Raw genomic sequence first — 11,291 nt, 5'->3', positions numbered from 1 at the left:
CTTAGTTTAAAACACTAATATCTATATTAAGATTTTCTAAATAATTTTTGTTTTGTAGCTAGTCTGCTGAAAACTGATTGTTATCAACAATATTTTTATCTTTCTTTTATAGAGATCTATGTCTAAAATATAAATAGAAGAAATAAATATAATATCCAATTTGTTTGCACAAACAAAATGATTCACATTCTTTAAATATATACATTATGTGTATTAAAATCAAATTTCCCCCCTCAAAAATAAAATTCCTGCATTACAGTCTCCCTGGTTGAAAGTCCTCTTTGAAGCTTACTTCATCCAGTTCGGAGCTCCAACATGAACAAAACACAAGATACACAAGATCTTTCTCCTGGTAGCTGTCCTCAAAACTCGTCGCAACAATATAGGAAGAAACACAATGAGAAAAATCCTCAGGAAATTGTCAAGGCAATAAATTACACTGTTCGAACAATTCTGGTCAGGACAGCAACAGCAACAATAGCCATCACATTCCTGACCGGTCAAAGGGAAGACCACTCCATATTAATACATAAAGGCAGAAAAAATTACTTCTCAAAACATCCACACATTCAACCCCATACGACTTTTGTCATTTTATTTTTTTATCAACAATTTTAAATATCTCTTAAATAAACAGTTCAGAATGAGTGGCAGAGAAAATTGCATGAACTTCATTCATGCAAAGCCGTATTATGAGTGTGTTTTCCTGTGATAGCAAAAGCGCAAATAGCGATAGTAGGAAAATGACAGAGTTCATTGATCCTGTTGGTGGGAGGGTTTGCATAAATAAATAAATAAATAAATAAATAATAATAATAATTCTTTAGGCTTCCTTTCTTTTGTACAAGATGAACGTGTCACCCAATTGCGTATAATCATGCGCATAATACACGAAATTACCAAGCATAGCAAAGCAAACAAATAAATAAAAATTCATAGCCAACTGTTTATCAATACATTTTCCAGTCATCTCTTTCAGAAATATTTATATTAAGGCACACGCAGAAGCAAAGAAATATACATCTCTATATATTTCCTTAACTACAATTTCATTACGTTCACTTAATTTTAGACAAGTTTTTATCACAGCACATTTCATTTGGGTTTTTTTCTTGTTTTCATTGCCTGTTGTTTGAAATACAACCATTCCTCTTTATCATGTTCGCTTAATTTAACCTGATATAATTTTTTAGGTTTAAAAGTAGAGGTATTACATCCACAGTTTTTCAGCACTGGAATCTGGATGTGCAGTGGTATGGTGAGCTTCTCGTAAGTAATGGTCCAACTTAGAGGGTTGTATCTCCTGAAATGAAAAAAAGACGGCTATATTACTTGATTTGTTAACAAAAATACAAAGGAATGATAAACTGAATGTTATTTCTACAACATCAACATCTTAATCATAGTAACTTATTAAAACGATTTGATTATCGTGATTATGGAACACCCCATCCGAAAATCTTTATAGGTGACACTGATCGACTTTCCGCGTCTCGACATGTTCTGTGGACGGTTGCTGTTTGGAGTTGGATTGTGTCCAAGTTGCAGTTCCAGCGGCGGCGGAGGAGATCGAACAATTCTGTTGATAATGTTATATGGCGCTGCTGTCATTAAAATTATAAAATGATTTAAAAGACTGCTTCTTATTATTCTGGATTATGATACGCACTTGGTAATCGTGCAGAAAATGAACTGCTGGATCATATTTTACGGTCATTGGTGAGTACTGTCTTCGGACCTACTGACCGCTATTTACATTTTTCCCGAACCCCTTTTGTTACTTTATGTCTAGAATTCATTCTTGGCATTCACTGTTCCATCTTGCGTCCCTTTTACCACAGTGGTGTGACTACTACTCAACAGCTGTCACAATCAGGCCTAAAAGCCACGCTCACTTAATAGTCAGCTGACCACAGACTCCTCGGACACCTAATTCCGGATTCGGCTAAAGAAAATTAAGCTCTTACGTGCAAAGCGGGGTTATGTTGCGCCTTCCTCATCTTCGGTGTCAGACTAAAGACACAAAATAAACATATTTCACCAGTTTTGCAGCGGAGGAAGTGAGAAAAAAAGGAAGTAACTGTTGTTGTTCATGTAATCGTAACATTGTAGAAGTAATATCTATAGTAGTAAGTGGCACAAGCAAAAGCGTCGTTGAATATTGCTTATATATAAAAGGTAGGAATAGCTGCAATAAGCTTCGAACAAACTATATGGCCACAGACGGACATCTTTTTTTCCAATCACGTCGCTTGTGGAGTTTGTGGTCTTGTGGCAATCTCCGCTCGCGCGCGCGCGCGCACACACACAGAAGCAAGGGGAAAAAAAAAAAGAATGGGGGTGTTGAACTGATCTGCGTCCAGTTTTGCTGTTGTGAAGAAATATTTACGTGCGGCAGCTTTGTCACACTAGCTCCGAACACACTGATCGCCTATGACAAGGATAGTAAAATCTTGTCGTATCGTGTTAAGTAACTGTGAAGCAGCGGAGTTGTTAATGTGGCTGTCATATCTAATTTTCTTCAGCCATAATATTTACATACAAAACAAGAGAATTTCGTATGCGAATTAAAACGGTTCATAGCCTATGCAAACGGCCTCCTTTTATGGACACCGTGTATTCGGTGTTTTGCAATTTAAAGGTAAAGCTCAAAAAAGCAACTTAACGGAAATAACGGAAGATGACATGTTTGTTGCAGTAAAATATTCTGCTACTAATAGTGACTGTATCATCGTACCGCATAAGTATCTCCATTCTCATCTCCCTCATCCTCGTAGACTGTATGTGGATCAAGGCCTGAAATAAACACGTGCAAATATTAGTGAAAGCTTTGTATTTGTTGTTGTTGCTAGTTTAATACAATGTCTACTCATAAAATATTACTAAATTAATCCAGTTTTTCGAATGATACTGTAAGAATTATTGTTTTTAAAAAGCTAATGAGGTGCACATTTTTTCCAGTGGTTGAGTTGAGCTTGACACTACATCCTCAAATCTGTACCCCATTTTATACTCGAGATATTTGCCTGCTGTTATCACAAAGCCTAGAAAGAGGTCAACAACACATATATCAGGATAGCGTATGGTTAGGCTTACTTTGTCAAGGACTCAGCCGATGGCAGAGTTGGTAACACGTTAATTAAGGACATCACGATGTCATGACTTTTACCCCTTTTCTGTACATTGGGATATTTGTGTCGTATAAATCTCGAACAAAGAAACGGGCTGCTCAGGTTTTCGCACCTGCATAGGGCCACCGGGGAAGCTGTGCCTGGACGAGAGGAGCTGTAGCGCCACGCAGGGCCAGAGGGCAAGCTGCAGTGGGCGAACACCTTGACCAACCTATGGACTTGCCACCCGAAGTGCGTGCGGGTGCTGTGTCTCCCATCCCCTTTTGTTTTCTTGTTCTTCTGTTTTCACTTCCCTCTTTTTCTCTCGCCTGTGCACAGGGCAGTTTTTTTTTCTTCCCTTTTTTAAGTGTGGGTGTGCAGATGTGTGTATGAGACATTTTATTAACATTATTTTGTGTGTAATAAATTTGTTGTTTTGTACCGTTCATTTTGTTCTTGTGAGTGCTTTTTGGTTCGACAGGAACGTCACGCGCCGCCTCTGGCCGAGCGAGTGGTTGTGTGTTCGTGCTGGCTGCTTGGGCGGTTGTGAGCGTGCATCCGGTGACGCTGGGGACGGTTACGCGACACACTTGGTCATAAAAACTTTATTGCCAGTCCTTAATAGTGGACTCTCTAACATGACAGGGTACTTATTATTTACCTGCAAAAATCCGGTATGCCAAACGTCTCCCGAGGGCAGAACTGAGACTGACATCGATATCAGTGAAAGAAACTTCCGTCACACCAGACTGGATGGTGGAACCTGGCCGAAGGTGGAGATGAGTCCCCAGGACTCGCCGCAAGTGCAGATCGATGTCGTGCGTATCTTGATGATAGATGTCGGCACCTGGTGGTGCACGATGAGCAAACTCGACAACTTGCGCGGGGACTAGGTTGTCCTCTCCCGTCTCTTCGCTTTGCACGGAGACACCTGGGTGAAGGTGGATAAATGATAAATGGCCACGGTTACCCCGAATCTCTGGTATCCTAGATGCTCGAGCAGCTGATGAGAGGAGGCTGACGACTCCTGGGATCTGAAAGTCTCGCTCGTCTGGCGTAACTGTCACGCCGACCGCTACTAGACAATGGACACCAAGCGCAGGATCCGATGTCGGCCTTCTTTGTTGATGATGGAGGGCTGCTGGTCTATGATGGCCACGCAGCAGCAGTAACCTCTCAGACTCGTTATCATCACGTCTGTGCATTCCAGTCAGTAGGCCGGTGGAGCTGTCCCGTAACCTTACGCTACCTCTGCGTCGTGTCGCTGTCATCTCCGATGGGATGTATCCGGTAGGAACAGGAGTAAGTGATCCGACGCCTCGTGCTACACAACGCTCCTCGGGATAACGAGGACTCGGAGACAACCCCCTCGTTTCACAATTGTGTCGATGACCTGTATGTACCATAGAGCCTGGAGCTAAACGTGCATCGCCGTCTTCCCGGAAAGGAAGGTGTAGTTCCGTAGAGAAAGAGGGTGTGTTAACAGACGACAATCCAGCATCTGCATCTGGGAACTTTCTTTCTTGAGTGGGCAAGAGTCTGTCAATACAAGATTTAGTGTCCTCTGAAACAGGTCTGGATACCAGTGGTGACAAAACAAAAGCAACCTGGTTTGCAGCACCTTGAGAGTGTGGATCATCATTCTGGAACCCGTCGACTGCTCCTTCTGCTTCTTCAATAGCATGACCCTCGTGAAGTCTTAAATAGACATCGGCCTCTGAGTTTGGTAGTAGTTGCTCATTATGAGTATTTACCTCCTCTTCCTGGTTTTCAAGTTCTGGATCAGCACCTTGCACACTAGCAGGAAAAGGTAACAGTTCAGCACGATTGATTTCTCTTGGTACTAATTCTTTGTCAAGTTGCAGTTTTCGCTCTTTTATTCTGATGGTCACTATTATGATGTTGTTTTGAATGCAATGCACTTAGTGAAGATCTGTTTGCAGACTGAATAAAGTCGTTCGACTTCAAAGCTGTGCCTTGTGTTAACGACTGAGATTGAGAAGATATCTTACTGTTATCTTCTCTTTCGAGAGGCTGACACTTCATCTCTTCATAATTCAGTTCTTTCAGAGAGCGTGATTTAGAGCTCTTCTCATACCTTTCTCTTGTGTCTAGCGAAAGAACTTCCAAATGCATCTGACCAGTTTCTCCCGTTTCCATTTGCTGACTTTCAGAATTCCTCCTCTCACTGTGTCCAATTTCAGTTGGCTGCCTTTCAAAGCACAAGCTTTCAGTTTCTTCAGCAGAATGATTTTCACGGTGTATGTCCTCAGCATGCGGATTGGTTATTGCTTCTACTTTTCTTGACTGACATTCAGACCACCCTTCACCGTAATCGCCTTCATCCTGTTTCAGAACAGTATACATTTGTAAATGGTCTTTCACTTCTGGTGATATTTCACTCCCATCTCCTCTGTCTGGTGTATGATCCACAGAATACTTTCTGACATTTTCACTAACTTCTAATCTGCGATCCACACAATATTCTTTCACATCTGCTGTATGACCATCATAATAATTTTTTATCTTGTTTTCACATTCCAGTAACTGATTTCGAGAATGCTGATGGACAGCACCCACTACACTTAAGGTATGATCCCTAGAACTACCTTCTACCTCGGGTGTATTACTGGGAGAATACTGTCTGTCTGTCTGACCACTGTCTCTACACGTGATCACATGACTAGGCTGGCTGGCATAAGACGATTGAGGCTCCACTCTCTCACCCAAATTCAGGGATTGATGGGCTGATCCTTTTGTTAGAAAGTTCCCAAGCACCTCAGAAAAATCAAGTTGTCTTTGCTGTGTCTTTGGCTCTAAAGAGTCATGATTGCTAAAGTCAAAGAAGCAAGAGCTGTTTAAAGTCTTCTTGTTTCGCAGCTCCTCTGGGTGGTCTTGCAAAACCCATTGACTGTTGCTGAAATGTTTATCAGTATCAACAGATGAACGTTCGAATTCATGTTCTTTGTTTTTCCGACAGTCGTGCTTATGTTTAGGACGAATAAACATGGAATGTTGGGGCGCATGTGATGTAACATTGGGTTGTCTATGGTGTTTGCTGTCGTTTTTGCCATAATTGGGCGTTTCGATTGTTTTTGCATGAGGTTCGAAGTTGTCTGCATCCTGAGGTGACGGAAGAGAACAAGCATTTTCTCCGAGAGAATATCGTCCTGCTTGACAATCTTGCAAACATTTAGGTGATGTCCGCAAATTTGTAGGAGATTGACAAGGAGTCGCTAGGATTTCGTTGTCTTTATTATTCAGGTTTTCATTAGTTTGTGACTGAGAGATGTTATTAACGAACTTTGTATTCGGCGTCTTGTCTTTGATATTTTCGTGTTCGCTCATTTTCACCTCGGCTTACAAGGCTGGTGATGACAAGAAAGGGTGGTAGTAGGTATAACTCTGGTGGTAGTAGGTGCTTCGTCAAGGACACTGGTGAAAGTCAGCTGTGTGAACTTTCAACTATTCTCAACAAATCCAGATCCTGGTAAGACAAACACACACAAATGTATATCAAAGTTACTATATTAATTTATGCAATAAAAATGATCGAAATTCCGAATTTCAATATGTTTCCAGATCAGCTTTAACATAGAACAGGTATGATTGGCTTATTTAGCAGGAAAGTGCTTCAACCTTGAGGTGATTTCGCACTATGGGGGACAGGGAGGAGGAAACCGGAGTACCCAGAGAAAACCCCAGCCGACCAGCCCTGCGAACAGATGTCACATAAGGAGAGTGTTCCGAGAAATCTGAACCCATTGTCTCTCTATTCGAGCAAGTGTATTTTTGTTGTTTTGTTGTTGTTTATTTTTACCACTACAGTACCAGGGGCCCCTGGAACAGGCATGTGTGTACTTTTCGCTTTAAAATACTGCTTAAACCTATCGACTGTCTGACAAAGTATAATCGGAAATATCCACGGGATATAAATAGGAGGATATCCCACTTTCCTATTTTAAGTAACATTCCTATTGCTTACCCCGCAGTAAAATGTATTTACAATAATTTATGTTATGTCAGTTTAGTATTTTATTTGCGAGATGTAAAAATGGTTGAATAATAAAACCTCCACTTCCGAAAGATTTATTTTTCATCGTTAATGTTAAGAGATTAAACCTCGGAGGATCGACTGGTGTCCAGGTGTCGAAAAGCAAACTGTTTTGAACGTTCTTTTACTTCAAACTGTACGCACATACATTCTAGCTGATTGTCACGGCACAGTTATCGAAATATTATCGATTTAGATATTAGTACTTATTTAAAGAAGGCGAGCACTCGTCGCCCTTAAAAGATCGAGAAGTAGCCTGGACACCGAGATAAAATCTTTTGTCTTAAAAACATGTTTCGCCGCAATTATCCCTTCACTGAAAGAAAGGTTTATCATCGTGGCATGATAAAAGATGGGTACTTACTCTGTCTATATCGCCAGTATTCACCTACTCAAGACTTTCTATGCACTGTAACTGCCGTCACGTAAAGACACACGCAACAGAAACGATTTTCTGCTGAAGGTCTTTTTTCTTTTTTTTTTTCTTTTTTTTTTCGGTTTCGATTTCGGTTTGTGACCATTAGTCATTAGATGGCCACGACAAAATGGCCACTGTCAAAAGCAATGCATGATCAATAATACAATACAACTTTATTAATCCGCAAGGGCAATTACGGTATGATGACACGCCAGCACACTAGAGTGAAGATTATATGTAAGAGATTAAAAGGAATAGATTCTGGCGACATACACACACATGTGCTTTCAAGTGAAGCTGATGACAGTGTCTCTCTGTCTCCTCCCCACTGTACCAACTTACTGTTCTTCATCACTGTCCCACTACGCACGCGTCGAGTCGGCAAAGCTCGAAAGTACGGCAGAGTGGTCAAAGGTAAATAACTCTTGTTTAACGAGTAAGCAAAACTGCGGCTACTTCCCCTGAGTGTCCTTCCCTATTCCTCTACCCAAAAGCACACAATATGTTCAGCGTACGCCCTTCTTGTGTGTTGTAACAATAAAGTCTTTTATCTAATATTTTTTTTCTTTTATTATTGTTCTTGTTGAGGTCAATTATTTTTCTGGCAAAGGTAAAACAAGAATATACCACCCACCTGCAAGTTTGGTGAACGTAAGTCGTACACATAGGCAAGTACCATTGACGGGTGTGGGCCATCCAAATACTTTGGTAGTGCGTACAGTACCCTTGGGTCCTTGACGAGTAATTAGAGCAGTGGTAAAGTCATCTGCTAGATTTTTGTCAGAAGTGAAAAACAAGGGTTAGACTGCCAATGATTAGCCAATGAACCGCTGGTGTTAATCGATTGATCGAGCCTCTTTTTTACTTATTATAGCTGATCATCCCACCTACCCGTTTATCATTATTTTATTTATTTATTTATTTATTTTTTGAAGTCTTCTGTTGTGTAGAATCGTAAGCGACATTCCAGCCGACCCTTGTATCATGAACTTTGCGTTTGATTGGTCGCGTCTCCATCCACACGTGTATCACGGCGTGATTTAAATATTACCTATTTTACAGACCTCTTTCCGAAAACGTCATACCCTGATTTAATTTTGATGAATAGACACAAGAAGAAATGGCGTTCTTGATCGGTTTTCTGAGGTACAAAAGTAACGAAAGTTATTTCAGTGTTAAGTGAAGTTAAGCCGAGAGAGAAGGAAAAAAGACATGCCTTATACTAACATGGACATGGAAGATTATACAGGTTTCATGACAATAGACACACACTACTGTAACTCACCTCTTTGAATTACCTCACTGTCACCTGACGCTTGAGTCACGCACGTACACAATAAGCAAGTCGAAAGCTTCTGGTTTCAAAACACCTTGACAAGATGAACAAACTACATGTACACACATTTTATGTTCAAAGGCTGGCCTGGTGAAAGGCCTCACTCTGTACAGTTCATTCAATAAACACAACTACACACACACAGTACCACAAAGATGTGAAAGCTACTGTTTTGGAACATCAGAAAACACAAAGCTTCCAGTGTTGTAGTGTTCGTCGTGTGCGAAAATCTTTTCCGAGAAACGCAAACATTTCTCGAAAATGGGTCACGGATATAGGGCAGACAATTGATCGCTACGGTTGTAACACATCTATCACATCGTAAAGATCTCTCTTATAATATCTTTTTCTCTCTAATCCCATCTCTCCTCTGTGTACGTGTATGCATGTGCATTTGTGTGTGTGTGTGTGCGCGCGTGCGTGTTTGGTGTGCTGTGGTAGTGGTGGTGGGTGGTGGTAGTGTGTGTGTGTCAGAGAATGAGTGTCTACCATCGTCAACGTCCCTGAAAATCCCCTTTCCTGCGCATCACAACTGATATGGTAACTTATTTAGCTGTAAGTATCAGTCCAGATTTTTCTGTATAATTTTTTGATGATGATGATGATGACGATGATGACGACGACGACGACGACGATGATGATGATGATTGTTGTTGTTGTTATTATTATTATTACACACGCCGCCTTTTTCTTGCTATAACACACAGACATAAACACACGCGCATAGTGCGATACCAGCACTTTGTGTATGTAGATTCATTCCTACCTAACAAATCAACCGTGCAAAACGACTGTTCGTGATGGTAGCCAGCTAACCCGAAATGAAAGAAAAAGCTTTTATTTTAAACCTCTGCGGGCTCTGCCCTCTTTCTCCAACCCTCATTTTATCTCTCTCTCTTGCAGACACACACAATTACTCAATTACTGTTGTCTGTCGTTCTCAAGCAGTCACAGTCTGTATCTTAGATCATTTCTTTTATTAACCATACAGCAGACGATATGCTTCAGTGTAAAATCAAGTCAATCCATAGCAAGCGTTTGAAGTTTCGAAAATTGCAAACACATACACCCACACACACAAACGAACAAAATAACTGTTGTTTGCTGTTCCCAATGTGTCACGAACAATCTGGATATAAAAAAATGCCTGACTAACGATGCAGGAAATGAATTGCTTCCTTGTAAAATCAAGAAAATCCACATCATGTTTTAGAAATCTCTAAAACTGTTGCAGATAAAGATTATGTTCTACATTATTTTTGTATTCTGCTTTTAGTTTGTGTTATAGGCTCAGCGCATACAATGTTAACTCTGACAAGATGTGAAAACTTTTTCTTTAAAACAAAAATCTTTTGAGATTAACGTATTATGCAGTTTGTAAAAATCGCCAATAGACACTACAGAGATATGTATCATGAACTATATGTGTTTCCGCTGAGGAGAAAATGAAGCACGAAAATTCATTTTCAGCCCTTTTCTTTTTTTTCTTATGATCGTCGTCGTCGTCGTCATCGTCGTCGTCGTCGTCGTCGTCGTCGTCATCATCATCATCATCATCATCATCTATGCGCGCACGCATAATGTTACGCAAAGAATTGTCAAAGGGAAATAGCTCTTGTTCCGCTTTAAAAAAGAATACCACGGCCACTTCTCCTGAGTCCTATTATATTTACCTCCCTACACGATAATGACAGGTTTAGAAGGAGACTGCGTGTAAATCGTCGTAACACGATTGGGCTTTTTGAGAGCTGTGACATGAAACTCTAACTGCCTTATTTATTTATGTACTCTGCTACAGAGGACAACTGTATGAACTTTTTGTGAAAACATTGTGGCGTGACCCACCTTTCAAGAGTGCAGGTCCGGTGAACATGTCGTACGCCTCGGCCATAAGTGTGTAAAGCAGCCGGCTACACCATCATCGACGACAGCGACCACGTACTTTCTCGCTTTCTAGTAAACGACTCTTGGGAACCGCCTTCTGTGCCCTCGGGAATAGCATGATGACTCTGGTGCGACGAAGTCAACTACTGGATTTTTTGTTTGGGGCTTTAAAAACACCTTTTGACCGATCTTCTCATAATTAGATGTCACTCAGTGAAAGGCGAAAGAACTGAGATTTTATTTACTGATTACAATTGGTTATCTCACGATCAATCAGTATAAGCATGTTATAGAACAGTTAAGGATTGGCAAAGTCCAAACCGACCCGCGTGTGATATTCCACAAAGCACTTTATACAAACTTGTGTTTGATTGGTCGATTATTCACCATGTGTCATGACACTAATAATTCGTGCTTATTTACAGAGAGATAACTTTCCCTAAACTTTATCTATACAATCATTCAAATGAAGATACACAAATTGTAGAT

General features: G+C 40.6%; 1 protein-coding gene across 9 annotated transcripts; it reads right to left on the bottom strand.

Moving 5' to 3' along the window:
* Nucleotides 1-944: 944 nt before the first annotated feature.
* Nucleotides 945-9,247, bottom strand: LOC112566327. Of its 9 annotated transcripts, none has more exons than XR_003099558.1 (6): nt 8,868-9,247; nt 8,217-8,351; nt 3,772-6,597; nt 2,738-2,796; nt 1,968-2,013; nt 945-1,303 (listed from the first exon to the last, which is right to left on the bottom strand). XR_003099558.1 is itself a non-coding variant. In XM_025242446.1 (5 exons), the coding sequence occupies exons 2-4, from the start codon at nt 4,514-4,516 to the stop codon at nt 1,981-1,983; spliced, it is 837 nt and encodes a 278-aa protein (XP_025098231.1). In that variant the 5' UTR covers nt 4,517-6,597; nt 8,217-8,840; the 3' UTR covers nt 945-1,303; nt 1,968-1,980. The 9 variants fall into 9 exon arrangements, 3 of the variants coding, with proteins under 3 accessions (XP_025098231.1, XP_025098232.1, XP_025098229.1); XR_003099559.1 differs by having other exon boundaries at nt 8,217-8,348; XR_003099561.1 differs by lacking the exon at nt 8,217-8,351.
* Nucleotides 9,248-11,291: the final 2,044 nt, after the last annotated feature.

This window comes from Pomacea canaliculata, linkage group LG6, assembly GCF_003073045.1.
Source record: "Pomacea canaliculata isolate SZHN2017 linkage group LG6, ASM307304v1, whole genome shotgun sequence".
NCBI classification, from domain to species: Eukaryota; Metazoa; Mollusca; class Gastropoda; order Architaenioglossa; family Ampullariidae; genus Pomacea; species Pomacea canaliculata.
Note: the sequence above shows the minus strand (reverse complement) of the source record. Positions and strands in the feature narration are given on the sequence as shown.